The 27,501-nt window shown below is 39.7% G+C and overlaps 1 protein-coding gene and 3 long non-coding RNA genes across 6 annotated transcripts; 2 read left to right on the plus strand and 2 right to left on the minus strand.

The window, feature by feature from the left end:
* Positions 1–359: 359 nt before the first annotated feature.
* LOC145442594 (WD repeat domain phosphoinositide-interacting protein 4-like) lies at positions 360–12,325 on the minus strand. Of its 2 annotated transcripts, none has more exons than XM_080320553.1 (2): positions 12,096–12,325; positions 360–1,470 (listed from the first exon to the last, which is right to left on the minus strand). In XM_080320553.1, the coding sequence occupies exons 1-2, from the start codon at positions 12,240–12,242 to the stop codon at positions 583–585; spliced, it is 1,035 nt and encodes a 344-aa protein (XP_080176679.1). In that variant the 5' UTR covers positions 12,243–12,325; the 3' UTR covers positions 360–582. The 2 variants fall into 2 exon arrangements, with proteins under 2 accessions (XP_080176679.1, XP_080176687.1); XM_080320561.1 differs by lacking the exon at positions 12,096–12,325 and adding an exon at positions 7,173–12,048.
* A 1,948-nt stretch (positions 12,326–14,273) lies between these two features.
* Positions 14,274–15,799, plus strand: LOC145442695 (uncharacterized). Its single transcript, XR_013916122.1, has 2 exons — positions 14,274–15,026; positions 15,589–15,799. It is a non-coding gene; the product is annotated as an uncharacterized LOC145442695 (long non-coding RNA).
* A 32-nt stretch (positions 15,800–15,831) lies between these two features.
* LOC145442627 (uncharacterized) lies at positions 15,832–17,041 on the minus strand. 2 transcript variants are annotated; one of them, XR_013916104.1, is made up of 2 exons: positions 16,800–17,041; positions 15,832–15,980 (listed from the first exon to the last, which is right to left on the minus strand). It is a non-coding gene; the product is annotated as an uncharacterized LOC145442627 (long non-coding RNA). The 2 variants fall into 2 exon arrangements; XR_013916106.1 differs by lacking the exon at positions 16,800–17,041 and adding an exon at positions 16,322–16,774 and having other exon boundaries at positions 15,843–15,980.
* Positions 17,042–23,806: 6,765 nt separating this feature from the next.
* On the plus strand, positions 23,807–25,068 carry LOC145442702 (uncharacterized). The gene is made up of 2 exons (XR_013916130.1): positions 23,807–23,951; positions 24,006–25,068. It is a non-coding gene; the product is annotated as an uncharacterized LOC145442702 (long non-coding RNA).
* The last annotated feature ends 2,433 nt before the right edge of the window (positions 25,069–27,501 follow it).

The following is a 27,501-nucleotide window of genomic DNA, read 5'->3' on the forward strand; positions in this document are numbered from 1 at the left end:
TCCAAACCAAGAAGGGTTTGCTGAATGAGACGCCATTAAAGCTGGCAGAAATAGTATCAATACAGGGAGCTACCTACTACCAAAATTGAAGAATTTATTGTATAAAGTATTATTAATGTTATCTAGTTGAGTTTGGTTAAACAATTATGTAGCATCAACAAGCATTCAGCTACAAGGTGTTACGCGCCCACGACCGAGTCATCGAATCTTCGTTATGAATAACCTATTGTTCATTACAGTAAAACATCTTAAGCGTAGGCCTGTTTGTTGTAGCATGACTATTCGAATTCACAATCGAAACAATACATCGCCACGCCGACCTAAACCACCCACCGCAGCCTGATAACACAACAACCCACTCACATTGCACGAGTTTATTACTTTCGCAACGGCACAAGTACCGTTATTAAACAAAAATATTGAAAATGCCACGCAGATTACAGCCGTTTTACTTGACACAGGACAAACTAACGTCGAAAAAAAAGAGTACGAGGCAGCATCACACACGAGAAAACAGAAATAGCGAAAAGATATCACAAAGACATAGTAAAAATTTCAACACAGTAACAGTGTCAGTACACCTCAAAAATCAGCTTCGTCGCCCACTTCCAAGTACACGTCGTACGCGTCGCGGCTGCACGTGCCATCGGGCGTGAAAACGTACTTGTGAAAAGTGCCGTCGAGGCACACCGCCACCACGCAGTTGGGCCCGGAAAACGCGCAGATACACGCGCACTCTGCGGGTACCGTAAAGTTAGCGAGGCTCCACTGCGAATCGGTGTAGCGATTATTGAGACCGACCTTGCCGGCCTTTGAGAACGCCGAACGCCGGTTCAAATTAGTGTCTTTCAAAGCGAAGATGTGCACCGTGCCCTTGTCGCTGGACACGCACAGAAAAGCCGAATCCCCGCTGAAGTTAATGCAGTACAGCGTGGCTTGGTCGGTTCCGCGGCGTAGCTCGACTACGAGCTGCCGGGACTGCACGTCGTAAAGACGTATCAAAGTGCCCTTGTCGGAAGCGGTGGCTACGTGCGTGCCTGCGTGATTTAGAGCGACGCACGCGATGCTCCCGTTGTGCGCGTTGATGTTAACCGGCGACGCCGATTCGCCAGTATCCGTAACGGCCAAATCCACGAGCTGTATCGCGCCGGTTTTGTGGCCTAAAGTGGCCATGATCTGTTTCTCTGAACTGGTACAAAGCTCGCATATACCGGACAGGTTTGCGGCGGTGCGCACCTCTAGGATTTTACGCGAATCGTTCGGGAAAGTGAACACAAAAACTTTGTGCAGTAGCACGGCGATCAGCTTGTCTTTCCTCAGGCGCACGTTGAGAACGTTGTCGTCGAACGTGTAGTCGAGCACGAAGGCTTTGCGTCGGTCGTCCCAGATCGCGATGGAGTTTGCCGGAAGTTTTGGGTGCTTTCCGCCGCCGATTACGGCCAGCAGGTTCGTGCGGTGGAGCATAACGACCTGTTGTAAAAAAAGTAGATGTCTCTGCCAGGGTTGTAGTGACACGAGTCGCCATGTTCCGGGGACCCGACATGACTTGAGTCATTCTCTAAAAATACGGAAATGTCTCGACTTGACTTGAGTCAATCTGTGTATTGACTCGACTTGTACTCGGGTCGCTACGCACGACTCAGACCAAGTCATACGACTAGACACTAGGAGGCCATGACCGACATTTCATTGTAATTTCAATGAGTGACGTTACCATACTATTGGTATTTTGTTAAGGCTAGGCCTACTTTAAAATGCGACCAAAAGTGAGGAAGATTAGCATATTATGAATATGAAGATTCGATATCACCAAGCAGAGTTGTAAAAAGTGGGTTTAACAAGACTTCAACTTTAAATTGCCCAGTCAACATTATGACTTGGACAAGGGCTCAAGTCTATGACTTGACACTATGACTCGAACTCGACCCTCTGCTGGTCGACTTGGACTCGGCATTGACTTGGGGATGAGTTGAAAATGACGAGAATCAAGTCAAAACTGTAAAAGTGAGATCGAATTGTTACTTGGTTACCACACTGGTCTCTATCTGGTTGTCTACTTGATTAAGTATACCGAAATGCCGGTAAACTGGGGTTGCATTTAAAAAAAATCAATTTAAAACAAACATGTTCATAACAAGGCCCTAATTTAAACCATACCGTCATGAATATTGAATTGAGACGTCATAGTGGAATGACATTGACAATTGAGTAAATACAGCTCCTTTGACGAAATATCTGTACTATTAATGTTGAACCAACTATTTTGAGGGTTCCAACCACCCATATCGATATACGTCGGCTATATCGGGTGGTAATTGTACGTAGGCTCATACAGCATGTTTTTTGGAAAGTATTTACACAATTATGGCATAATTTTACAACTTGAAAAAAACACAATTTTCTTTCAAGGCATTTTTTAAAAACACTGTTTAACACACGTTTTAAACAAAGTATTTTAAAACACCGTATCTTATCTAATTTATGAAATGTTTCTATGGTCAAATTTTAATTCTAATCTAATTTCTGGTTTATGTGAAAATGCAACAGCAGAACTGCAGAGCGCGCAACGAGCCAAGCTTGAGGCACAGAGACTTGCCATACTCTGATTTGATAAGAATGAAACGTGATTTTTGTAGTCTTTTCTTCTAATGCGGAACTTACGGTAATTCAATTTCCAAGTTTTGCAAATTTAGTGATTCTAAATCTAACCTTACACGGAAAACCTGTGTTGCCATAATACCAATTCTAATCTATATATTGCTTTGATGAAAACACACACGCGTCAGAAACATGAACGAGATTTTATAAATATAAAGGATGAATAAAGGATGAAAGTGTATAGGCCTATATATTGTGGCAAGTTTTAGAACAGGATGGAAATATTTATCTGTGAACAGCGATTGCCAGGCATTGTTATTTTTGCCATTTCGGGAACCAAATGCGCCCAGACTGCCCAAAATAAAATTTTGAAAATTCCAAAAATAAGGCTTTTCGATTTTTATGGACGTTTTTGATAAAAATATAAACTAGAATTGACAGCAGGAGTTTGTATGAAGTGACAAAATACATGTGTAAAGCAGAATTCTCAGATTAGACATATGCCAAAAATAACATGGCCTGGTGACTGCTGCTTCTGGTTTAGCTTCAAAACACAGTGCTGACAGCTTCATGAGCTTGTTTTTACAATGCTTATTGATGCTTCCATAGGCCGCACAGAATGATCTCATCCAAATGAATGCCTGCTGGGAATACTAACACACTTGTGAGTCATAACAAGACAGCGTCACAGGTTAATTAGTTTTGATGGCCTCTCAATTATTTTTGGAATATAATCATCTGGACGTGGTGCATCACAGTTCACAGTTATAATAACAAGATCCAAGAGTTGTTTGAAATGAAATAGCTTAACAACACATGTTAGCAAATTTCTCAGGAATTTATTCCTAATAGCTGTGTTAAGTGAATGCATACAACAGCTAAATGTCAATGTTTGTACTGGGAATGTTTTGACCTAAGTTTAAACCATGTCGATCTGATTTGTAGAACCATGCATAAAATCTGGTTCATTGTTTACCTGTTATAGTCCCTCAGGATATGTAATTGAATTTGCAACAAATCCGTGAGTTGAAACTACTAATGCCAAGGCTAGGATGTACGCTATGAATCACTGCGTCGCCAATGGCCAAATATTTTTTTCGAAGTTTCTGAAGATTGCCACACTACCAGTAGATTTATAAGTTGTAATAATCCGAATTTCAGAGCCATGGCAATTGAATGAGCCCGAACGAAACTTCTCGGGTGATTAAACTCTCAGAAATATGTGACGCCAATGTTTTATGATGCAATGAAAATATCGTGAAGTCAAATATCTGAAAGGCAGACTATCGAGAGCAGTTGGGGACACCATGTTATATAGCCATAGGCACTTTACAGATACATTTAAATCCCAGTGGCAGGCATAGGCATGATTTTAATGATAAGTAGTGGTTGGAAAGTATGTGAACACCAGACAGAATCTCGCTGTTAGCACGATCAAGATCATTCACGGAAAGACGAACTTCATCAGTGATTATGCTATCCAGTCTGTCTGTATTATTTGTGAATTAGAATTGCACGTTGACGGCCGCCAACACATGCTTATTGAATAACATGTTAATGGTCGTATCATTATTAGTCGATGGCCTCGGCTTGAACACCATCGGTCTTGACATCTGCATATGAGGCCATGATTCTCCATAACTATTTGTGAGCCAACTGAGTTTCACCAACTGAGCACGTTATGCTTCATCATTAACGGGACAAAACTCTGCAGTCAAGTGCAGTGTTGGGATGACTCGAGTCACTTTTTCGTATGACTTGACTTGACTCGAGTCACTTTGCTAAAATGACTTGACTTGACTTGACTCGGCGTATCAGAAATGTGGATTGACTCGTGACTCGGAGCAAAATTCACGAGTCAATTTCAAGTCATCAAGTAATCGGTGTCGATAAAAATCACTGCATCTTTCCAATGTTCGGATTGTTCGCGCTACGCTGGTGTAACCCATGAGAGCGACCAGTTATTCAATGATCGTGCGTTTTACGGAGCCTCCATTGTTTTCTCACAAATATATTGATCGCAAACGAAGTTATCGAAGCTTACAGCCTACGTTGTCGCAAACTATAGTATAGTAAAGTAATTTAATAGCAAAATGTCTATTTTTGTTCTGTGTTCTCAACTTAACCAAACCACTTTTTTCATTGAAATTGAATAGAAAATAGTTTATATAGTCCTCAGCCATTGGAGCAGGCTCGAATTGTATGATATCAAATTGCAAAAGGGTAATGTATTGCATCTTATCAATTCGTTTCTCTATATTCTCTATTTTGGCTGGTAACTATAAACTGAGGCTGTGCAATTACTTCCGTAGTTTGTTATTTCTACTTATTTGTGAGCGATACAGCGCCTTAATTGCGTGTATATTTAACTCTATATCCCTTCATCGGTTCGAAATCAAAGACCACACTGTCTCAATCTGTATTTCAGACATCTAGCAAAGTAATTAAATGACATAATCACGCCTCATACCTTGAAAAGACAATTTGACTTGAATTGTGACTTGACTCGTGACTTGACTTGACTCGACTTGACTCGAGTCACCTCCAAAAATCGACTGACTTGACTTGACTCGAGTCACCTTCGAAAATCGATTGACTTGACTTGACTCGAGTCAAAATGTGCAATGACTCGAAATGACTCGTGACTCGAAGGTAGTGACTTGATCCCAACACTGGTCAAGTGCACCAAGAGTTTACGTCTTAGATCATGGATAAATTCCATTATCTGTTGTGCGTGACATTCAACAGTCAGGACTGACGTAGAGTAGTGTAAAAACACCATAAACACTAGGGTTATTCGAAAATAACTCTTTTTCCGGATTCCGGGGATTCACTCGTTAAATTGATATGCTGCCTAAAAAAAAACACTGGACACTAAATTTGGCTCGATTCCAACTGGTACATGTGAATGCACATTGCACAGGCACAGGAATTTGGAAAGTTTGAAAATATTATGAAAATTTGGTCAAATTTTACTTTCAAACCCATGAAATTGTCAAGTTGTCACAAGAAAGATGCAAGATGCTCAGCTTACAATTCCAACCGGTAGAAGCGAAGATATTGTAGTTGAAAATTTTGAATTGGCAAAAATAGCGTGGACGGTGGGACCGGGTAATCCAGAATTATCAATGAAAAACTCGTATAACATCACTTCTACGGGTTGGAATTGCGTCTAATTTGCTTTATATTGTTTTTGTAGGTCCAACAAAACAATTTGATAGGGTTGACAGTATAATTTAAAAATGTTTCTGATAATTTAAAAATAAATTTCAAGCTCCTGTGCGTTCACATCTACCAGGTGCAATCTAACTAAATTTGGTGTGCAGCCTTTATTTCAGCAACCAAGCAATTTAATCAGCGAATCCCCAGAATCCGAAAAATAAAAGTTATTTTTGAACAACTCTAATAAACACGCACAAATGTAGGCTTACTACTTTTCCATAATGTGCAATCTAATAGCAACTGTGTCACGAATGCCGATTTCCAAACATCCTACATTGTCAAGTCAGCATGGTATCTTCTAAGTCATAAAAACCATTGCACCATGTCACCATTCAACTGGTGCTGGTAACACCATGAGTTAAGTGTCTGCATAGATGACGACTTCCTGTACCCAACTATGACGTGCATGAGGCCTCTATGATCTAAATGCTTGAGTCAATTGGGAATCCTGGCTGATTGCCTATCCAATAATGTTGTTCCTGCTCTAATCGAAAGGATGAGACTGGTCAGTGGTCATTCATCCCAACGTAAATTTTTCACAAGTTTAAATTTCTAAAGTAGGCCTATTTGATTCAAGGCGCAGTACACAAATTACAGAATTCATAGTCGACTCCCAATCTATTCACAAAAGATATTCCTTTTATCATAGCTCCGAATCGTAAAATGGAAAGCCAAACGATGAAACCTCTTTGTCAGGAAATATCACATACAAATCTCAGCATATGGTGGTGTGCGAGCATAACACCAGATCACCACCATAACTGCATCAACAGTAGCCTAGCTCATTGTAAAAGCTAACCAAAGGTAAGCTAAAATTATCTCCAGTTTCCACTGCAGTTGTTTATGATTCCATAACAATTCAAATAGAGAAACTAGCTGAAAATACGAGCCGTCTGCTAAACAGAGATGTGCAGTCGCAAATGCACACTTGCACAGGTAGCTGAGTAGCCTAAGGAGTATTATGGGCTCAAAATGGGAGTCCTCTGGTTGAATAGAAAACCATCTTGGATGTCTGTTTAGCAAGCCTGGCCTCCTGTGCTAGAGAAAGCAGCTAGTTATATTAGGCCCTGTCCCAGGACTACACAAAGTGTCATGTCGAAAATTCGAGATTAAGATTTGGACAGAACAGAGCTTATAGGGGCCTACTATAAAACGGACATGCAGCTTGGCTTCATTGCTGCGATTTCATCATCTCATCAATGTTCACAGACAGTGAATCATGTATTAAATACAGCTGGACTACTGGCCTACTACTGCTACCGATTTCCGATGAACATACGTTTTGGTAGGTCCGAGAGATGCAGTAACCCACTCAAGCGTTGAATTATTTACATGGACTATTCCTATCTTACCTTTATTAAAAATCGAAGACTTTTCGGGTGCCACTTTTCAAGAGTTATTGGCACACAAACGGGATTTGAACAGATTCAAAAGCAAAATCATTAAGGTAGACTGTGACGTAACAATGAATAACTAAATGTTCTATTGCAATGGATGTTGTGTTGATACCTATCTTCCAGCACTTAAAATATTGGTAGTTGCACAATGCATACACCGGTATTGGTATTAATTACTATCAAATTTCTCAGTCCACGTGATCTAACTTATCATTAGAGCTGATCGCGGCGGATTCTTAAAAAATTTTGGCCACAAAATTAATGATGATACATTGTCGGGTTGTTCGTATTCTTACAGTGTGGCTCAGCTTGGAAGGTCACTACCATATTGAAAACAAAAAATCAAGTCTCCCTGAATCGCACGAAGAAAAGGTTGAAGTTGAATTAACATCACTGAAAAATTTGCGATTCAATTTGTTAATTCAATTGCATGTCGACGAAGACGACCGTCAACACACGCTAATCAAATTATGAGTAAATGGCAGTCATCATGCAATTCAAATTCACGAATTAAATCACAAATTTTGAAGAGATTTCAATTCGTATATACTATTTTCGTAAGATGGCCACCCCTGACCCAAAGCTAAGTTCTACTATGTCATGGATGAGTCAATCCCAGGAATTAGGCTAACTATCTTTCAAGGCTTGGTGAGACTGAAATGTGTTGGGAATGGAATGAAATGAATTATGGATGGATTTTATGGCATCAGTCAACATTGGCAGCACACAAGAGCTAAAAATAGACTCTTAGCAGTACCAGTCACAGTGTACTGATAACAGACTACCACATCCACACACATTGCCAAATTTTGAAACTTATTGTGGTTTGGTTGCAAAATATTGACACAATCCACTTGAAGGCTTAACTAACTAGCGGACACCTCATATCATATCGAATTATGCAATTTAGAAAATTGCTTATGATGTATGAGATGTGCGTCAAATATCTAACAGCAGCTTAGCAGAAAGAATAAAACATATGGACAGTGACAATGTAAAATTCCATTAATAACAACGGAAATCAATGCTAATATTCAACAACAGGAATACGGTAGCGGAGATGCAGAAGATTGAGGTACCAGTATGCTTGAATTGAATTCAACAACCAAATTGCATGAAGGTATGTACACAGTGTGTGCAAGTGCAACTGATCAATTTAAAGATCTTCACTGATCAATTCAAAGATCTTCACAATGGTAGCTCATGCCGAAGTTAGATTTCCCTTACAGATTACAATCTTTCCCAATACATATGACTCGAGCTCGAGACTGGGACAGCCAAAAAATACATAGGCCTATATTGTAACTTTGAAGAATGGTAAAGTCACAACGACACCACATTCGTATTTCGTCTATCAGTCCTGATTAGAGCCCGACCGATTGCCGGTTCGCCGATAATATAGAGTCGATATCACACTTTGGAAGAATTATCGGTATCGGCCATTAGAGGTGAAAAATATCGGCAATATTCGTGATGTCACAACATGGGGGTAGGAAGTCAGAAACCTACAATCCTTGACCACTAGACTGGGAATATTGCTGTATTTCATATGGCTTGCACTTTCAAAGTGTCTAGATGCAGCCTTTCTAGTTTATTTCATGTTCCGGTATGACAATGGCGGTAAAACTGTCGATATAAAAGCTCTGCAGTTTTGAAAATGACAGAAGGGTTTTCTTGCATACAAAACGAAAAGTTGCGTGTGGCGATGCCACCAATTCCACTCTGGAATAAGACTAATCTTGTACAGGTGGATAAATACGCGTTTAATGCATCAATTTAGGAATCCGGCCCGCCAAGTACCTTAATTTTCCATGTATAATGCGCAGAATTTTACCGATTTTTTGCCCTAAAATTGGGGGGCGTGTATTATACATGGGTACAGCAAGCCTTGAAAAAATTATCCCTCGATCAAAAACTTGAAATCACACCTTTGTTCATGTTTGTTTAAATCACGCATCACATCTAGCCATTGGGCCCCGTAATTCTTATTATCGAGTATAACGAGCTGCCAAATGGAGAAGCGTGTTGCCAATTAATGAAAAGCGTGTTTCCAATTAACGAGAGTCGTCTGCACAGCACGCGATGTCTTGCTGAGTTGGTTTGTCGCTGTGTTGGTTTGCGGTTTGTACCCAAGTGAAATTGGGTCGCTGATTGCTACAAGCATGAGCGGAAATCCTTGCTGAGTCATAGCGACAAGGGCGGGCCTTAAAAATCGCATACACAAGAGGCCATGTGCACAAGATATAATCGCTTGCGTAATCAGTCGCATCTCCAACAGGGCTGTTGTGCCCGACATAACCGTTGGCCTGAGCAATCGCATCTGTAATTGTAATAAACCTTGTGCGCAAGATGTCGTGTCTCGCTAGCCTGAACTATCGCGTCGCCGACCTCACAGGCTTTGGCTACTATCTACTCATGTTTGGACACAATGCCCTTAATTGTATTATGATTAGCGATCATTATGTCATGATTGTGCGACAGTAACATCGCAAAACAGAACAACATCGAATACTAAACCGCAACTATTCCTGTACTGCGAATGCAGGGTGCGTACTATACATGGGCACAGGCTTTTTCCCAGAATATACACATCATTTTAAGGGTGCGTATTATACATGGGGATGCACTATATTCGGAAAATTACGGTACTTCATTTTCCCATATCCGACCCGCTGACTGGTGAAGTTGACTTGGTGAATTGAATATGACTCTATATCTCTACAATACCGCATAAAAGTGAGATTGACCTGTGACTCGGAACCTTGTGACTGGATTACCAACCTGATATAAGCTACAATTACTCAGCATTAGAACAAAGTAAGAGAATAAAATTATGGAATGTGAGTATTTCCCTGTCAACATGCAAATATTTGTTAAATCCGTCTCCAGACCCTCTCAGGTTTTTCTCTAAATTTATATACAACCAAAGTATCTAGTTCTGAGTACAACGAAATTTATTTCGCAAAATTTGGTTGAACGGCTTCCAAGTTATTCTAGTGTTTAAAATGATGGTTTTGTGGTTACTCAACCATGAAATTTGGCAACACAAAACCTGTGCATGATTGTAACTGATATAGCTCAGAGGTTACGTAGAGTAAAGGTTTGAACGTTATTTAGCAATAATTGTTGGTACATGTTCTTCACTTTCCATGAATTTCCCCCGCTCCACAGTATTGGGTCAAGGTTCAAAACGCGATTTCAAAATTGGCATATTTTAAAATCAGTGATGCATAACGATATTTTTCAACTCATCTGGTGCAATTCTATTTAAACCATAATTCACAAGCAAGGTGTCATATGAAAGCTGTTCCCAACTAGAATGCACGAAACTTAGTTTTATTATAGATATTTGACAGCAACATGATTAAAAATATAATATGGTGGATAATGTAAAATAGGTCATTTTTTAATTAATTTTAATTAATTTAATTCAGTGATTATCTGATTTTGCCATTATTATAGCCTACTTCTTACATGATAATGTGTCTCAGTAGTTAATCATTGCCATGCTCAGAAAGTACTTTTATTCAGTGCATGTGCATTATGCTTGCAAGGGGGCTTCTGGGATTACCGACTATCAGTAATTCGAGTCAACATACAAATAATATTTCAATTCGTCTTCACGCCCTCTCAGATTTCTCTGCAATATCATGTAGCGTAGCCTACAACTGAAGTACCCAATTCTGAGTAGAATAGAATTTAATTACTATAACTTTATTGATCGGTTCTTGAGCAATTGCAGTTTGAAGAATGAGGATTTCATGCTTACTCAACCATGAAGTTTGATGAGTGGGAACCTGTGTATGATTATAACTGCTAAAATCATTACTTATACAGGTTGCAGGTAGTAATGCTGGTAAGCCCTACAGGAATCTCCGTAGGTTTTGCCTAATATAACATGACGTGACAGCCATGATTCTCCATGTTAAAGTAATTTAATAAATATTATTAAAAAATAAAAAAAAATATAGTGTGAACACAGGACAAAGATTCCATACAGGCTGGTAAGCAATAATTGGTGGTACATGTTCTTTATTGACTAGGAATTCCCCTCCGCATTCTAGAATTAAGGTTCAAATCTTGATTCGAAAATAAACATACCAGTATGTTAAAATCAGTCATGCGTAACGATATTTCTAACTCTCATGGAACAACTCTATCTAACTCAAAATTCATAAGTAAGGTATTATATGAAAGCTGTTACCAATTAAAATACATCAGAGATGATTATGATATGAATATAAGACAGAAACACAGTTAAGTATATAATTTGACACTTTATCCGGAACAGGTTATGCGCTATTTAGAACGCATCTTTTCAATGAAGTTTTAGACAAGTGACAGTCAAATATCACGTACAATACCAATTCAGCAACGTTCTACTCTTTCCAAGATTTTATTTAGATCACCTTAATCGAAAAAATCGGTTCAAATAGATTTATGCTAGGCAGAGTTGCATATTTGTTACGCATGGCTGATTTTGAAAACATGATGACTTTGAATTGACATTTGACCTCTAATCCCCAATAGTAAAGGTAAAAAGTTAGGTCTATCACTATCACAATAAGCATATACCAAAATATCTTACTACAGAAATTTAAGTCCGCCTATGGCTGCAATTAGACACAGGTTCCAAGCTGTATAGCGCTACGGCCGAGTGAGCACAAAATGTCATTTTTCAAATTGCAATAACTCTGTAGCGAATCGTCTGATTTTTCTTGAAACAAAGTTCTTATACTCCAAATTTGATACCTGATCTATAGATGTGAAAATTTGCAATTTGATCTGAAATGTAGTGGAGACAGGCGTTCGCATATTGAGAGGGAATTACTGAATTGGGCAATAATGAGAAAGTTCAGCACAACAATTTCTACTAACCTTCGAAACACTCCCAACGGTTTCGAATTCCAATTTGCACTTTTCCGTCAAAGGGTCCACGTTATAGACTCTAATCCCGTTACTCATAGCGCAGCTGAAACACGTCTTGTCCTGATTGAATTCAACTCCATTGACATTGTAATTCATATTGGTGGGTGAAGGTCAATAGCAACAGACGCAGTACATCAAAATGACGCCGTTTCTATATTTCTGTAACAATGTCCGGTAATCTACAAATTGTCAAAAATAAATTTTAAAGCTAAAACTATAGAGGAGGGTTGGTTCGATTTATAAAGGTCAGTTTTGTTTGAAATAAAGTCAGACTCATGTTTGAAATGAGGATAGTCATGTTAGAAATACGGTCAGTCTCATGTTTGAAATAAGGTCAGTCACTATATTCACTATAAGGTCAGTTACAGTATCAACATATCCAAAGCATGATACTACAGTTGGAACCAGAGATGCCACTGAGATATTTTGGAAAAACCCAGATTTGGACGTTTAAAAAACCCAGATCCTATATTTCACTCAAATTTCTATGATATAGCTGTAAAACAGTGACTGAGAGTCATCAATGACAGTTATACGGACATAGAAGAAGTTTTAGCCCTTGATATTAAAGCCCAACGGTTCATTTTTATACTATACATGTTGCTCAGTTAAATGAGCAAATCCATCGAAATATGATGTTTTCCTCTCGACACATTGCTACCAGGCATTCGGTATGGGGGGTCAATATGTAGTGTATTATATATTCGTAATGTTAGTAACAATCCTAATTCCCATCTATCGTGAGGATGATTTTAGGGTAGTTCCAGTGACTGCGAGCTGACCAGATAGATTGAAAATAGTTTTCGATTCATTAAACCTGGGACAAACACTTTTATCTGGGATGTTTAGTCGAAAAAGAAACTGCCAAATCATGAAATTAAGAGTACATTTGAATTTAACAAACCACTCTTCCTCTGAATAACTGGCCCAGGTACCCAAACTGTCTCTCTTCAAGTGTCCCTGTTGAAAGTGAGTATACTCTGATGTCAACATGGTAAATTAGTTAGATCAACATTTGGTCTTTTCATGAGCATTAATTGCATACTTTACAGCAGTTACATACTATTTACTGACACACAACGAATTTGTTGCAGCTCTGGCATTCAATTCCTTAATCATTTTGAATTGTCAAACAACTGCTCGAGAGTTGCCCTGTGAACATGACTTTCTGCGACCTATTTTCAGTAATCAATGAAGCTCTATCGCATCAAGCCCAATACCTCTCATTTTATTGGTAAACAGGTCTCTTTAGACTCAGCCGTTTCAATCACAGTGGAATCCGTCGAAATTATAAGATCTTACTAATCTAATAATCAATTATGCGCCGTAAAATTGACCTGACAAACATGATGTTGAAAAAAACCCAGATTTCAAGCACAAAAACCCAGAAACCCAGGTGATGCTCGAAAAACCCAGATCTGGGTGGAAAAACCCAGGAGTGGCATCTCTGGTTGGAACACATCCCAGATGATGTACGAACACGCACCAAAAACGATGTCCGAGTGTCAACACAGTTCGAACACACCTAAGACACCAAGTCCGAGTGTAAACAAATGCCGAACACGCCCCAGACACCATGTCCAAATGGCAATAGGGCGAACACACCCCAGACATGATGTGCGATCGCCTAGATGTCAAAGCTATAAAGGAGAGCGTATTGGAAATGACAAAAAAGAGGCCATTTAGCTGACCTCGGAGGACATTTTCGATTTCATGAAAAAGGTGTAGGCCTACGTATGGTAATCCTACCGTTGCCGGTTGGTCAAGCAACTAATGATCTTTGACAAGCTAATTTTTTAGCATAATCACATCTAGGCCTACACCATATTTCGCAAAAGTAGGGCAGTAGGGCACCTGTCCTATAAGCCTTGCACAGGCCAGGAAATTTTTCATCATTATCAACGAAAGCTGAGGTATTAGACTATCACAAATTCCTGAAAAGTTTAACAATATCTAACTTAATACAGGCCCATATACCTGAAGCCATATAGACTCATTTAAAACATCATCAAAAAGATATTGAATACAGTCAAGATACAGCAATCACGTTACACCTGAATTGACTTATGTAGGCCTAAATGAGCAGGTATTATAGTTATTACAAAGGTATAGCGGTAATTTGACCAACCTAACCTCAGCCTCAGGCAAATACATCATTCAAGTAGCCTACACTTAGATGGTCAGAAATTTATTAATGGTATGGTACATTTATCGGTAATCTTAGTCATTTATCTATTGCTTTCAGCTCTTACATATGATCTCATGTCTCATATAGCTTCAGGCTTACATTTTAGAGAAAACAGGACGAAACGCAACGTTACGGCAACGGTACATTATGTTAATTTTGTAGAAATGTTCCTCCAGGGTCACGGTGTATCCGAGAAATGATTACATGATTATGTCGAATTTTCTTGTAAATACTGTAATAAGACTTTAATTTCGTACGATCTGGCAATATAACTGGCAGATGACCTAGATTCTGCGTCTCTTTGTGCGACACTCGCGATGTCTAATATTTATCACTGTATGGTTCGCTGAGCTCCCAATCTCCCATTGATGCTTAAAGGTCAACTGCATCTTCATAGACAACTTTGCGGAATCGTGTTCAGAATTATTTTTTATACCGAAATTGCCGACTTTACGTATTTCAAACTAATCGGAAATTGCCGTAATTTGGACTGAAAGTCTCAAAATTTGGGTTGTTTACAGAAAAGCAGAATGTGCATTGTGACGTCAGGTACATGACATCTTTTCTCACCACCGCAGATGTTTGTGTACTCCCAATCGCAGGGCGATTATTTTAGTTGATGGCGGAGGTTTTGCTTGTAACGGATTCGTCAAGTGATATCAAAAATGAGTCTGAGTTCTCAGATGTCGAATGTAAGTATACCTTTTGCACTTACCTACGAAAATAATGTGGAAATGCAGACGCGTTTCTGGTGTTGATTCGCTCCATCCAACATCAGTGGAACCCTTATAGCAGCTTCGTGTAACGATAGGTCGTTTGTGTGTGATTATACATTACTAAGACTAACCGAAGCAGGTTAGTAATCAATAGTATGATCAGTCTATAGCTTGTTCAACGTAAGCCGCTTGTCTATAGTGGTATTTGTGAGTTAGTGCATCACCTCTTTACAGTTAGGAATCTTGGTATTATCAATGACAGGTGTCAGTATGGAGGTTGTCAGCTTATGATAAATATTAGGGAGAGTTTATGCAGCAAGAAGGTCCCCCCGAGTAACTGACAGAAGAATGCATCACAGCATTTCAATCAGTGTGTCCTGATGTTGATGCATTGGACATGACTCACTGTGGATATCAACAGGAATATGGCCACAGAATTATTACACCTCATTCGATGCAGGAGTGAATGAGTCTAATTCAGATTAAACGTCGAGTCAGCTGCCAAATAATTTCCTAACACAACAATTACACTTTTCAGGAAGCTGTGAAACACTGCGTAGAGAAATTTTGTTCGCTGGCCTTGTGGATCCCACGTAAAAACAACGAAACGAAGAATCCTTACTGCACGCGTTGTTACCGCCACCTGATCAAAATTCTCATCGACTACTTTCAAGAGATTTCAATTTTGCAATGCTTCCTTGTCAATGAATAGTTTTATTGAAAATAATAAATGCAACATAACTAATCCATCCGGACCACTACTGTCAGGGAGAGAAATATATCAGGTTTTGTGTTTGGCAATAGCTTCGTCCCAGCTAATTTTGAAGATGTCAGCAGTCAAATGAGGATGAACAATCTCAATAGAATTGGTCAACTCCGCCGTTCCTGGTCTTGTTTTGATGAGTGCTTCAACTTTTTCATTGAAGTAATCTAGAACAGGTAAAAGAATATTACAAAGTTTTGGTAACAGTCAGATTGAAGGCAGTATACCAAATGTTGTCAGATTGAAGGCAGTGTACCAAATGTTGTATCTCAATGATTCATTAGAATGAAGGATTGCCAACTGCATCCTACAAAAATGCATATGAAATCTGATAAGTGTTGTTTTGTGTTTTGAACAGTTATAATATTACACAGTACCTAACATTTAAACTGTTATGGTGATAGTGGTACCTTTTCATCTCTACTGAGATGTCAACATATTGAGAGGTATGCCTACAACTACACAGATTACGATATCTTAATGGATCATCGATATTATCCTCTTATACTTTTGCTGCCGACATGACATGTAGGCTTTCCGGCTCAAACAGCTTCATCAGTGAATGATTTTGAGTTTGAAAACGTGTATCTCTTCCGTGTACCACCTTTTGTTCTTCCTGGAAAACTTGTTTTCGAAGATAAAGCCTAAATCGATATAGTGATATAGTGTTCAGTCAGGGATATCTGACACTCCCCATTCAGTAAATAAAATGACTAATACGAATACCTTTTTCATAAAAGGCTGGTTAGCCACGTTACCGTTCTGAAGTAGGCTGGTCTGTGGTCATAGACTCCATTTTCAGTAAGTAAAGCCTCTACTTTTTCAATTAGTGAAGTTGATTTATTTCAGACTACTACACTTATACTATATAGTTTTTGAAGGCATAATTGTTTCTACATGTACTCGAGTGCAAACAATATAAGTACAAGAAGAAACGGTAACTTACACTCTTACAATACTGGCAGACACAATACATCTCCACTTACCGATTCCAGCCGCTTCGCGGGACTTTTGATCTCCACCCTTAGTAGGTTTATAGCATTCCTCTGACATCTTCTTTCCATAATTTTTTTGTTGCAAGAATATGAAGGGAGAACCGGCAGTACGTGTGAGAGTATCAACCATACGCTACATGACATCTACCTCGATGTCTGATCTTCTTAACAGCTTTCATGACCACACTGAAAGACCCAAATCCACAGAAAAAAGTGTATAATCAATCCCAAAACTGACCAAAAGGTATAACTTTCTGTTTACCAGGACTTGTCGTGTCAGTTACATGACGTCATTTCATGGTTGAATGATTTCGTTTCCGTTTTATGGCTTTTCTATTTGTAAATTAAATGGGGCTGTTCCACTTCATTTTGAACACGCGGTGGCGACAAAGGTAACTCGACCCAAATCTGTTTTGTTGCTATATACTTTACTGTGGGACTGGACTAAACATCGACCTAATTTCGTCTCTTGAATAACAACGAGGATGGTGAAAGTATCCATATCAACTTAAATCATCCATATGGATATCAAATAGCTGTTAGATGACGAAATGATGCTATTTCTTGGCGTCTTGTTCTCGTGATGGAAGTGCTGATTTTATGATTCTATCCTTATCACCAACTGCAATGATTCTATCATTATTATTTTCGCCATTTAGCGCCCAATACTACACCAGGTTGGACTGGGTTCAACACAAACCCTTTCTAGATATATTATTACCTTAACCAAATAGCTGTCTGGCTGAAAGACTTCATGTCCTTCCAACACCTTCCTATTCTTCAATCTCATCACTATCTGTTGGTGTTTTTAAATGATAAAATACTAATAATACCAACTAGATCTCATCCTTTCTGATGGTTGACAATTGAACAGTGTACCAGTAGTATTGTAGCAGTTGTAATACTAATAATACCAACTATAGATCTCATCCTCTCTATGATCATTGATAATTAAACGATGTACCAGTTGTATTGCTGCCGTTATTTTGTTGAATAAAATGGAACGGTTATAAACTGAAGTCGCAAAGCGTATATAGTCTATAAAGCAAAGGTTCTTGAATATTTTTTTGCCCAACCCGAAAATAAATAGTATGGTAAGCACATTAACATTGGATTATAACATTCTAAGCAACGGATTTATGCATGCTCATTATTACACATTAACATAATTCTTAGGAAGAAGGAATGTCAACCTGCTATTTGAGAAACCCATGTATGGGACTGAGACAAAAAGCAAAATACTATGGTGTAAACCAAATTGATACAAATAGCATTACCATATCCAAAAATTGTAAAACACAAAAATGAGCTTGTGAGCCTTGGTCATTTTTGATCATCGAATTTGTACTTGAAAATCTTGAAGGTTGTAGCAAAGTTCGTTGTGCTACCAACATAATAGGTAACAGATAATCAGATACGTATAATAAGAGTCCATGTAGTGAGCAACCGACAATAGTCCTGTTTTGTTGAAGTAATATGAGATAGTTGTCTTACAACTAAGCCTGATTGTCAAGTCTTTCAGTTGGAAGTACACAAATGACGCCATGCTTTCAATATCCGACAGTGCTGAGTGTTCAGGATTTATAATTGGAATGATGGTTGCTTTACACTATCAACTATAGAGTATGCTTCTTTCAATAACGGGTGAATCTCTGTAGATTCAGCTATCTGCTTTTCCGAATTGTTGAATTGTCAGAACAAGATTCCGTTACTGCTGACTTGTACGGTTTATTCTTTTGCAACAGCTTTTGACACTGACGTCTATTCTGCAACCTTTTTCATTGAAAACAGAATAGATGAGGCTGCCTTGACTGAAGTTTTATCAGCTTCATTGTAATTCAAACGCATGATTTTTATATGTTGTAGGACCTCACAGCAGCAAATGTACAATGTACATAGCATAATTTTCCACAACACACAACACTCATGGGGGTACTGATTTACTGCAGCTTAAGCAGGATAAATCATGCTGGTGAAATGATATTCTGCAGACTACTTTTCCAGGAGAGGACCAGGCATCCATACCTCTTCTTCGTAAACGGAACCCATCCTCCTGATAACTTTTTGTTTCTAATTGATGCATCTTCTGCGATCAAATGACCGTCATCTTTACATAATGAGGCATATAACACTTGCCATATCAACGACTCTCGGAAAATTTACAGCAATGTACCGGTAAGCTGCAACCTGCCAGGGTGCCAATGTCCAGCACGAGGACAAGACGCCAAGAAATAGCCTCAATTTCGTCGGCCAACAGTTATTTGATATCCATATGGATGATTTATATTGATATGGATACTTTCACCATCCTCGTTGTACGCCAAGAGACGAAATTCGGTCCATGTTTAGTCCATTCCCATAGTAAATCATATAGCAACTAAACAGGTTTGGGTCGAGTTACCTTTGTCGCCACCGCGTGTTCAAAATGAAGTGGAACAGCCCCATTACGACCAAACTATTGAGTATTCGCAATTTTTATTATTTTATCCATGTTCCTAACCACATAATGTACGAAATAAGGCAAAGTCATTTTTGAGATGCAGTTGACCTTTAACTAAACCACGGAACATATATCCATACAGCAGTGCATTTTTTATCACCATCACCATCCATATTTTTTTTGCAAATAAAATTTCATCCGCGCAAACCTACTGACAATTTTTATACAAAACGAAAATGAAGATTCGTAACAATATTTTATTCAGATTTGCAACAAGTAGGCTACCGGTTTAGGCCAACAAGTGTCTCTCTTTTCCCCTCGTTTTGACTTCAACTATAATGCACAAAAACCCTTTTCGGCCAAATAAATATTGGATTTTGTCGAAGAATTCCAAGTTCTTGGATGGCGAGGTCTTTATAAGAACCATCCTACACTCTTATTGAAAATATTTCACATTTTCCTCACGTGAAAATGCTTGCTGGCAGCAATCGTTTTTAAGTGTATTGATACAAAGGATTCGGAGGCTCCAGTTCGCCGAAGGGCTGCAAAATCCACATGTTTGTCTCATTGCTTCTGCATGATGGCTTCGAGAATATAAGCTCCAAAACCATCGCGCACGACTCTCAACACGCCATTCTCAATATTTACCGGACCAGGAGGGAAGGCAATGTAGCGGTTGAAAATAAGACGAAATAAGGACGCAAGTCAAAAATAAGGACATTTCTTAAAAATAAGGACATTTGAGTTCTCTAAGACGTGGTCCTTCAAAATAAGGACAAATCTTAGAAATAAGGACGGTATGGCAACCCTGGCTATAGGGCTGGTGCTTTTGCAGTAGCAGGGTGATTATATTAGTTAGTTATCGCGGAAGTTTCGCTTGTAATGGATTCACCAAGTGAGTCCGAGTACTCAGATGACGACTGTAAGTATTCTTTTTGCCCTTGCTTACGAAAGTAATGTTTAAACTGGACACGTATCAAGTGTTGATGAGCTCAATCCCGTATCAGTGGAACTCCTTGCGGCTCCGAAAACGAGGGGTCGTTTTGAGTATGATTATTGATGAATAACCTAAGGAGGTTAGTAATATATAGTATGATCAGCCTAGCTTGTTCAGCTTAAGCCGCTTGTCTATACCAAATGAAATACACCGGTATGTGTAATTTGGTGGAGTACCTCGTTTCAGTTATTAATCTTGGTATTATCAATTACAGATAGAGGATGGAGGTTATTGCCAATGCAAACTATTAGCGGGAGAGCAACTAACGAATTATTAGTGCATCACAGCATTTCAATCAGTAGCTCAATCAGTATTGGAGATGTCTCACTATAGATCAGAGATGCCACTGAGATATTTTGGAAAAACCCAGATTTGGACGTTATAAAAACCCAGAAAAACCCAGATCCTCTATTTCACTCAAATTTCTATGATATAGCTGTAAAACAGTGACTGAGAGTCATCAATGACAGTTATACAGACATAGAAGAAGAAGTTTTAGCCCTTGATATTGAAATCCCAACGGTTCATTTCCATACTATAATATGCATGTTGCTTAGTTAAATGAGTAAATCCATCGAAATATGATGTTTTCCTCTCGACACATTGCTACCAGGCATTCGGTATGGGGGGTCAATACGTAGTGTATTATATATTCGTAATTTTAGTAACAATGCTAATCCACATCTATCGTGAGGATGATTGTAGGGTAGTTCTAGTGACCGCGAGCTGACCAGATAGATCGATAATAGCTTTCGATTCATTAAACCTGGGACAAACACTTTTATCTGGGATGTTTAGTCGAAAAAGAAACTGCCAAATCATGAAATTAAGAGTACGTTTGCATTTAACAAACCCCTCTCACTCTGAATAACTTGACCGGTTGCCCAAACTGTCTCTCTTTGAGTGTCCCTGTTGAAAGTGAATATACTCTGATGTCAACATGGTAAATTAGTTCGATCAACAATTGGTCTTCCATGTGAATAAATTGCATACTTTACAGCAGTTACATACTATTTACTGACACAAAACGAATTTGTTGCAGCGCTACCGGTAGCATTCAAGTCCTAAATCAGAGTTGCCCTGTGAACATGACTTTCTGCGACCTAGTAGTCAGTATTCAATGAAGCTCTATCGCATCACACCAAGACCTCTCATTTTAATAGTAAATGGGTCTCTTTGGACTCTGCCGTTTCAATCACAGTGGAATCCGTCGACACTAGAAGATCTTACTAATCTAATAATGAATTTTGCGCCGTAAAATTGACCTGACAAACATGATGTTGAAAAAAAAACCAGATTTTAAGCACAAAAACCCAGAAACCCAGGTGATGCTCGAAAAAACCAGATCTGGGTGGAAAAACCCAGGAGTGGCATCTCTGCTATAGATATCAACAGGAATATTGTCATATAATTATACGATATAGTTCGATGCATGAGCGAATGAGTCTCATTCACATGAAACGTTGAGTTGGGGGCCAAGTAATTACCCGTCAGTAACACAACAATCATGCTTTTCAGGAAGCTGAGAAAAGCTGCGTACGGAAATTTTGTTTGCTGGCCATTGGGATTCTGCAACACAAACCAACGAGAAATCCTGTCTGTGCATCCGATCAAAATTCACATCTAGTATTTTCAAAGGATTTCAATTTTGCAATGCTTCGCGAAGGAATAATTGTATTGAAAATAATAAATGCAACATAACCAATTCATCAACAGTACTACTGTGTCAGGGAGAGAAATATAGAGTTTTGTGTCCAACAATAGCTTCTTTTGTCCAGCAATGGCTTCAACTAATTTTCACGATGCCGCTAGTTGAATGAGGAAGCCATAGCAATAGACTTGGTCGACTCCGCCGTATCTGGTCTTGCTTGAATGCATGCGTCAACTTCTTCATTGCAGGAATCTAGAGCAGGTGTAAAAACATTGCAGATTTTTATAACAAAGTCGAATCAAAGGCAGTATACCAAATCCTGTTCCGAAGTATCATAAAAATGAAGGATTGCCAACTGCATCCTATCTAACTTTTAGACTGTTATGGTGATAGCTGATAGTGATACGTTTTCATCTTTTACTGAGCTGTCAATATCTTGAGAGGTTTAGTCACTGATATCAGTAACTTAAGTAACTAATACGATTATATGAGTACACACTACACATGTACACAAAAAGAAGTTTATTTGCAAAAGTAAGAGCAACTCTTCCATTAAAATGAGGTCTGCGGCATAACCATAATAGATCATGAAGTCAGCAGGTTACAGACTTCTATTAAATAAGGAAGTGTCTACTCGTCCGGTACCGGACGAATTAAGTTCCTCAGGCTATTCGTCCGGCGTAAGCACGCCGTAACTGCAGAATGGGTAGTGTAGATTTCCGGAACTGTGAGCCGTAACTGCAGCATGGATTCCTCGAGATTTCGCCTCTTACGAAGACTTGGCAAGTGCTTTGGTGAAATACCAGAAAGAAAATTACGTCCAGCTCTACAAGAGAGATTCGCGTGCGCTTGATGCAGTAAGAAAGCGAATCAATCGGCGAAATTTGAATAATGCGCTCAACTACGGTATATGGGCAGTGGGCACTGGCCAGATATCTTTTCACTGCATCCGCGGCGGTCGCAGATTTCAGAGCTCATCTACGGGTGTTCGACCTAACCAACGGCAAGTAAGCGTAAGTTACATACAATACGGTATTTTCACCGGGTTCATAACAACTTGAACATCAAGAAGCAGTGTTCCCCATGAGCATTTTGTAGTCGGGTATCGTGAAATGAGGGTTGAATTACCCTCCGCCCAAACTCCAACCCTATTCCTATGACCCCAACACCTCAATCCTAACACCACACCACACGTGCAACCCCAACCCCACCACCTCAACTTACGACACCCCAATTCTAACCCCACATGGGCCAGAACCCCTGATCCTAACCCTACAGTCCAACCCAGAAGCAGTGTTCCCCATGAGTATTTTGTAGTCTGGTATCGTGAAATGTGGGTTGGATTACCCTCAGCCTAAACTCCAACCCTATTCCTATGACCCCAACACCTCAATCCTAACACCACACGTGCAACCCCACCACCTCAACTTACGACACCCCAATTCTAACCTCACACACGCAACCAATCCTAATCACACAGTGCAACCCCACCACCTCCGCACCTCATCTTAGGGCACCCCAATCCTAACCCCACACGTGCCGAAACCCCAATCGTAACCCCACAGTGCAACCCCAACCCCACCACCTCATCTTAGACACCCCAATCCTAACCCACATGCGCCAGAACCCCTGATCCTAACCCTACAGTCCAACCCCACCACCTTATCTTACGGCACCCCAATCCTAACCCCACATGTGCAACCCAACACCTCTTCTTACGGCACCCCGATCCTAACCCCACGCGTGCCGAAACCACAATCTTAACCCCATCACCTCACCTTACGACACATCACAGGCGCAATCCTAAATTGATAACCTAACCAAAAATCAAATATATACCCTATAAATTTGAACATGCTCATAGTGAAGAGTCTGACACTTTTGCCAGCAAAACTAAAGAAATGAGGATGCCCAAATGGCTTGGGTTTGCGATTAAGCGGTGTGCGTCTTGCGTCACGAGAACGATCGAGAGAGCGAAAGTAACGAACGAAGAAGAAAAAGAAATGTGACGCTCCAGTTGCATTTAAAAAATACATCCTGAAGACACAGACAGATGTAAGTTACTTTCAAGCAGAACGTCAGCAAATTTTATTTCTGCCTCATTTACAGTGATACTGTCATGGATCGTATTACCATCCGACACTATGAAGAAATGTACAGAAAGAAATTGGGCAGTAAGTCTTTCACGTCTGACACTTGTCTCATCCCCAACAGCTGCCTTAATGAGACTGTGAATATACTCCACATCAAGAAATATTTCGCATATGATGTAATGGCTGCTGTGATGATGGCATTCCAAAGTAAATATAGTCAGAAGGACTGGTACTGTGGAATATGTGACCTTCAACTTACAAAAAGCAATTCAAGTGGCTGTTACTCCTGTCTCAACCGGGATCATCTCCTATGTGCTCGACTAAACACTTCCCCGAAACAAAAATGGTTCTGTAACTGCTGCAAAAAATGCCTCTGTTAGAAAAATATGTAGCGGCAACTGTGACATTGAAAGTACTTCAGTGCTATTTTTCATGATCGATGTTCACATTGAAATCACACTATCAATGCTTGAATATCTTGGAAGCAGCAAATTGAATGCACAGCATTCACTGTCACTCGCAATACAGAATGTGGGGAAATACCAGCAAAATTTTTTTGCAGTATTGGACCCTGCTAAATCGTACCCTGCGTACCAAATTATCACCCAATGATCAGTATTTTTGCAACAGTTTGTCGTATGTATTTGATGACTTTTTCATACCTGTTTAAGATGTTCACTTCCATAATACAAGACGCTCGTTGAAGGGAAATATCTACCTGGGCCTACTTAATAGCTAGCTACCTAACCAAGAGATTTATCGACTACTCAAAGACCTATCATTTTGAATGGATTACCATTACCACTGTTGCCCTACTTTGTCCACACATTTTGTCATTCATTCATTTGCTACTATCATATAATTTTTCAACTACAATTCGTTACAGAATGATCATGCAGAGACAATGTAGGCATATACGGGTTTTATCAGACCACTTGACTTCCAAGGTTGCATCGATCTCTGCTATCCGACACCAAATACTGTGCATGCGCATGTTTTTTGTATCATCATTGCTGCTGTCCATTTGTTCCGTATTTCTGTTGTATGAGAATAAAAGCCCCTCGGTCTCTCTCAGTTCATATTCCAAGCATTACTGTGCAACAACATCAAGTATGGGTAGTGGGTACTCGTAGTACAACAGAGGTGAAAATTCCGTCTTGGTGGTATAAATTCACGTATCATTGGTTAGGTCAACGGTGCATGCATGAATTCAGAAATAAGTCGAGGCAGCAAGAATTTCAGTGAATCGTTCGTGTTCTGACTGCTTCCGGTTATTTCACGATAGCACTTAGGAACTCTTCGTATGGCGCAAACATTCCCTCGGAGCTCCAATTATGAGCATACAAATCAGTATCCTACTTGTTCTTACTTCATTAAGCGTAGGCGAACATCTCTTGTAAAGGTAATGGTGGGCGTCAAGTTCTGGTACTTTCACGTCAGCAATTTGCAATTATTAGTATGGCGTAAACTTTCCCTCGGAGCTATAATTATGAGCATACAAATCAGTAACAGTAACCATTCAAATCAGTAACCAGAAATGCGAATAAATAATGTACAAAACCGAAGCCTGTCAAAAACGCATACAGTCTCCATAGTAACAGGCCTACGTCACACGGTGCCGGACGAATAGCCAGAGAAAATTATTCGTCCGGTACCGGACGAGTAGCCACTGCCATTAAATAATGCCTTTATACATCTTTTTTCTTGATTGATTTTTAAGTGGCTTCATTTCAGACTACGTACACTTCTACTCAAAAGTTTTTCAAGGCATACTTATTTCAGTTATTTGCCTATATACAGTCCATCCTCAAGATTACCGGACGACGACTGACCTATTGATCTCGCTTCCCATGACATGCCGCCCTAGTTCTTGTCGCTTTCTTTTTCTATACTATCTTCTTTACTTTAATTCAGTGTGCATGGCTCCTCTTTACATCGCCTAGGGCCTAGGCCAAGGTGGGTGTCAGATTCCATAGACTACTCCTTGTCGCTTCGACATCTTCCTGTCTTTTCATTGTATCGCATTTTTTGTGGTGTATTGAACTGATAAAATTGCTAATAAACCAATGATGATGATGATGACTGAACATGCGCATGAGTGTAAACAATAACTACTTTGATGACTACCGTACCACAGTCAATACTACTATAAACGGTTAGTTACACTCTTACAATACTAGCTAACACAGTACATTTTCACTTACCGATTTTGGACACTTTGTATAGCTTTAGAAGAAGTGCGTTCCTTTGCCATTACCACAATTTCACTGGTGCGTGAAAAGAAAGTATGAACGGCACTACTGCAGTACGTCGGCACTACGGGTGAGAGTTTCCGTGGTCAGCACAGTGGCGTATCCAGGGGGGGGTTTTAGGGGGTCGGAACCCCCCCCTTTTCAAAATCCTAAAAATTCATGTTAAATATAGCCTCTAATATTTGCTAATTTATTAGTTCAACATATTCATTTTTACGTATGAGAAGGCGAATATGGCGTCTTAATGTTATTTAAGGGGACTAAAACCCCTACAAAATATTGGAATTATGCGCCGAATTAGTCGAAAGGATAAAATAGGTCGTTATATTTCGCTAATTGCGTACGAATTCTGCGCTTGTTCAGCTACATTTCAGCTGTGGCAGATGCTGACGTTCACAACTTTCTTCCTTCGATTTCTCTCTCGCCTTGCTAAAACGAGAGACGCATTTTAGGAAAATCTAATCTAATTGGCCGACGCGATACCGCCGATACGTAATTGCAAAGACAAAGTTGTCGGCAATGAACATCGCCCGCGAATTCGCTACACCTGCTCGCCTTGAAATCCTAATTAAGAATTGCACGGCGTGTTGATTGATCAGCGAGACGCAGACACGGCGGCACCGGTACGACAATGCTGTTCTCAAATCCACATTGTCTTCGCGATTATCGGCGAGAAATGCCCTACGATTGACATTCACATTTCAAAATACAAGCCTAGCAATCCACGTTCTCGATTGTTAGGTGGCTTGCTGTCGTCCAAATACAGGCCTATGTTGCCGCTGAACGGGAGAATTGAGTAGGCCTATTAGTAAAGTTAACGTAATGATATCGGCTGACAAGGTCCTCTGTCGCTCAAGTTATTATCCCAGTGTGTACTCTGTATTAATAGAGCGACTTGCGTGCCTGCAATTAAGGGCTAATTATCTGCGCGCGTACTACACGCTCAACCGTGCGGCTAGTAAAGCCATCGAAATGCACACATTCGTGTGCAGCTGTACACTCCACACCTCTCTGTGGCGATCGCGATCGCCCTCGTGTATGCTACCGCACCATTCCGCGCTTGTTCGTCCGCTGCGATACTGCCGGCTGTGCGCATAATATAGTCAAAACCTAACAAAATCGTGCATCTCTGGTCGGAACTAGGCGCTTGGAGACCGGCGGCGTTAGTCGGCTCATGACTAAATGTGAGCATTTACGAATTTCGTTCAATCATAACGTAAAAACACGAAATTTCAGGCATTGTCTGTATCGAATTCGTAC

The sequence above is a fragment of the Botryllus schlosseri genome, chromosome 1, assembly GCF_051294905.1.
Source record: "Botryllus schlosseri isolate E-star chromosome 1, Bs_hap1, whole genome shotgun sequence".
NCBI classification, from domain to species: Eukaryota; Metazoa; Chordata; class Ascidiacea; order Stolidobranchia; family Styelidae; genus Botryllus; species Botryllus schlosseri.

Bases quoted from the DNA above. Each gene is read 5' to 3' on its own strand.
- LOC145442594 (XM_080320553.1), bottom strand. From the start codon at position 12,242: ATGAATTACAATGTCAATGGAGTTGAATTCAATCAGGACAAGACGTGT. The intron at 1,471-12,095 runs GTTAGTAGAAAT...TTTTTACAACAG, and splicing joins CCGTTGGGAGTGTTTCGAAG to GTCGTTATGCTCCACCGCAC.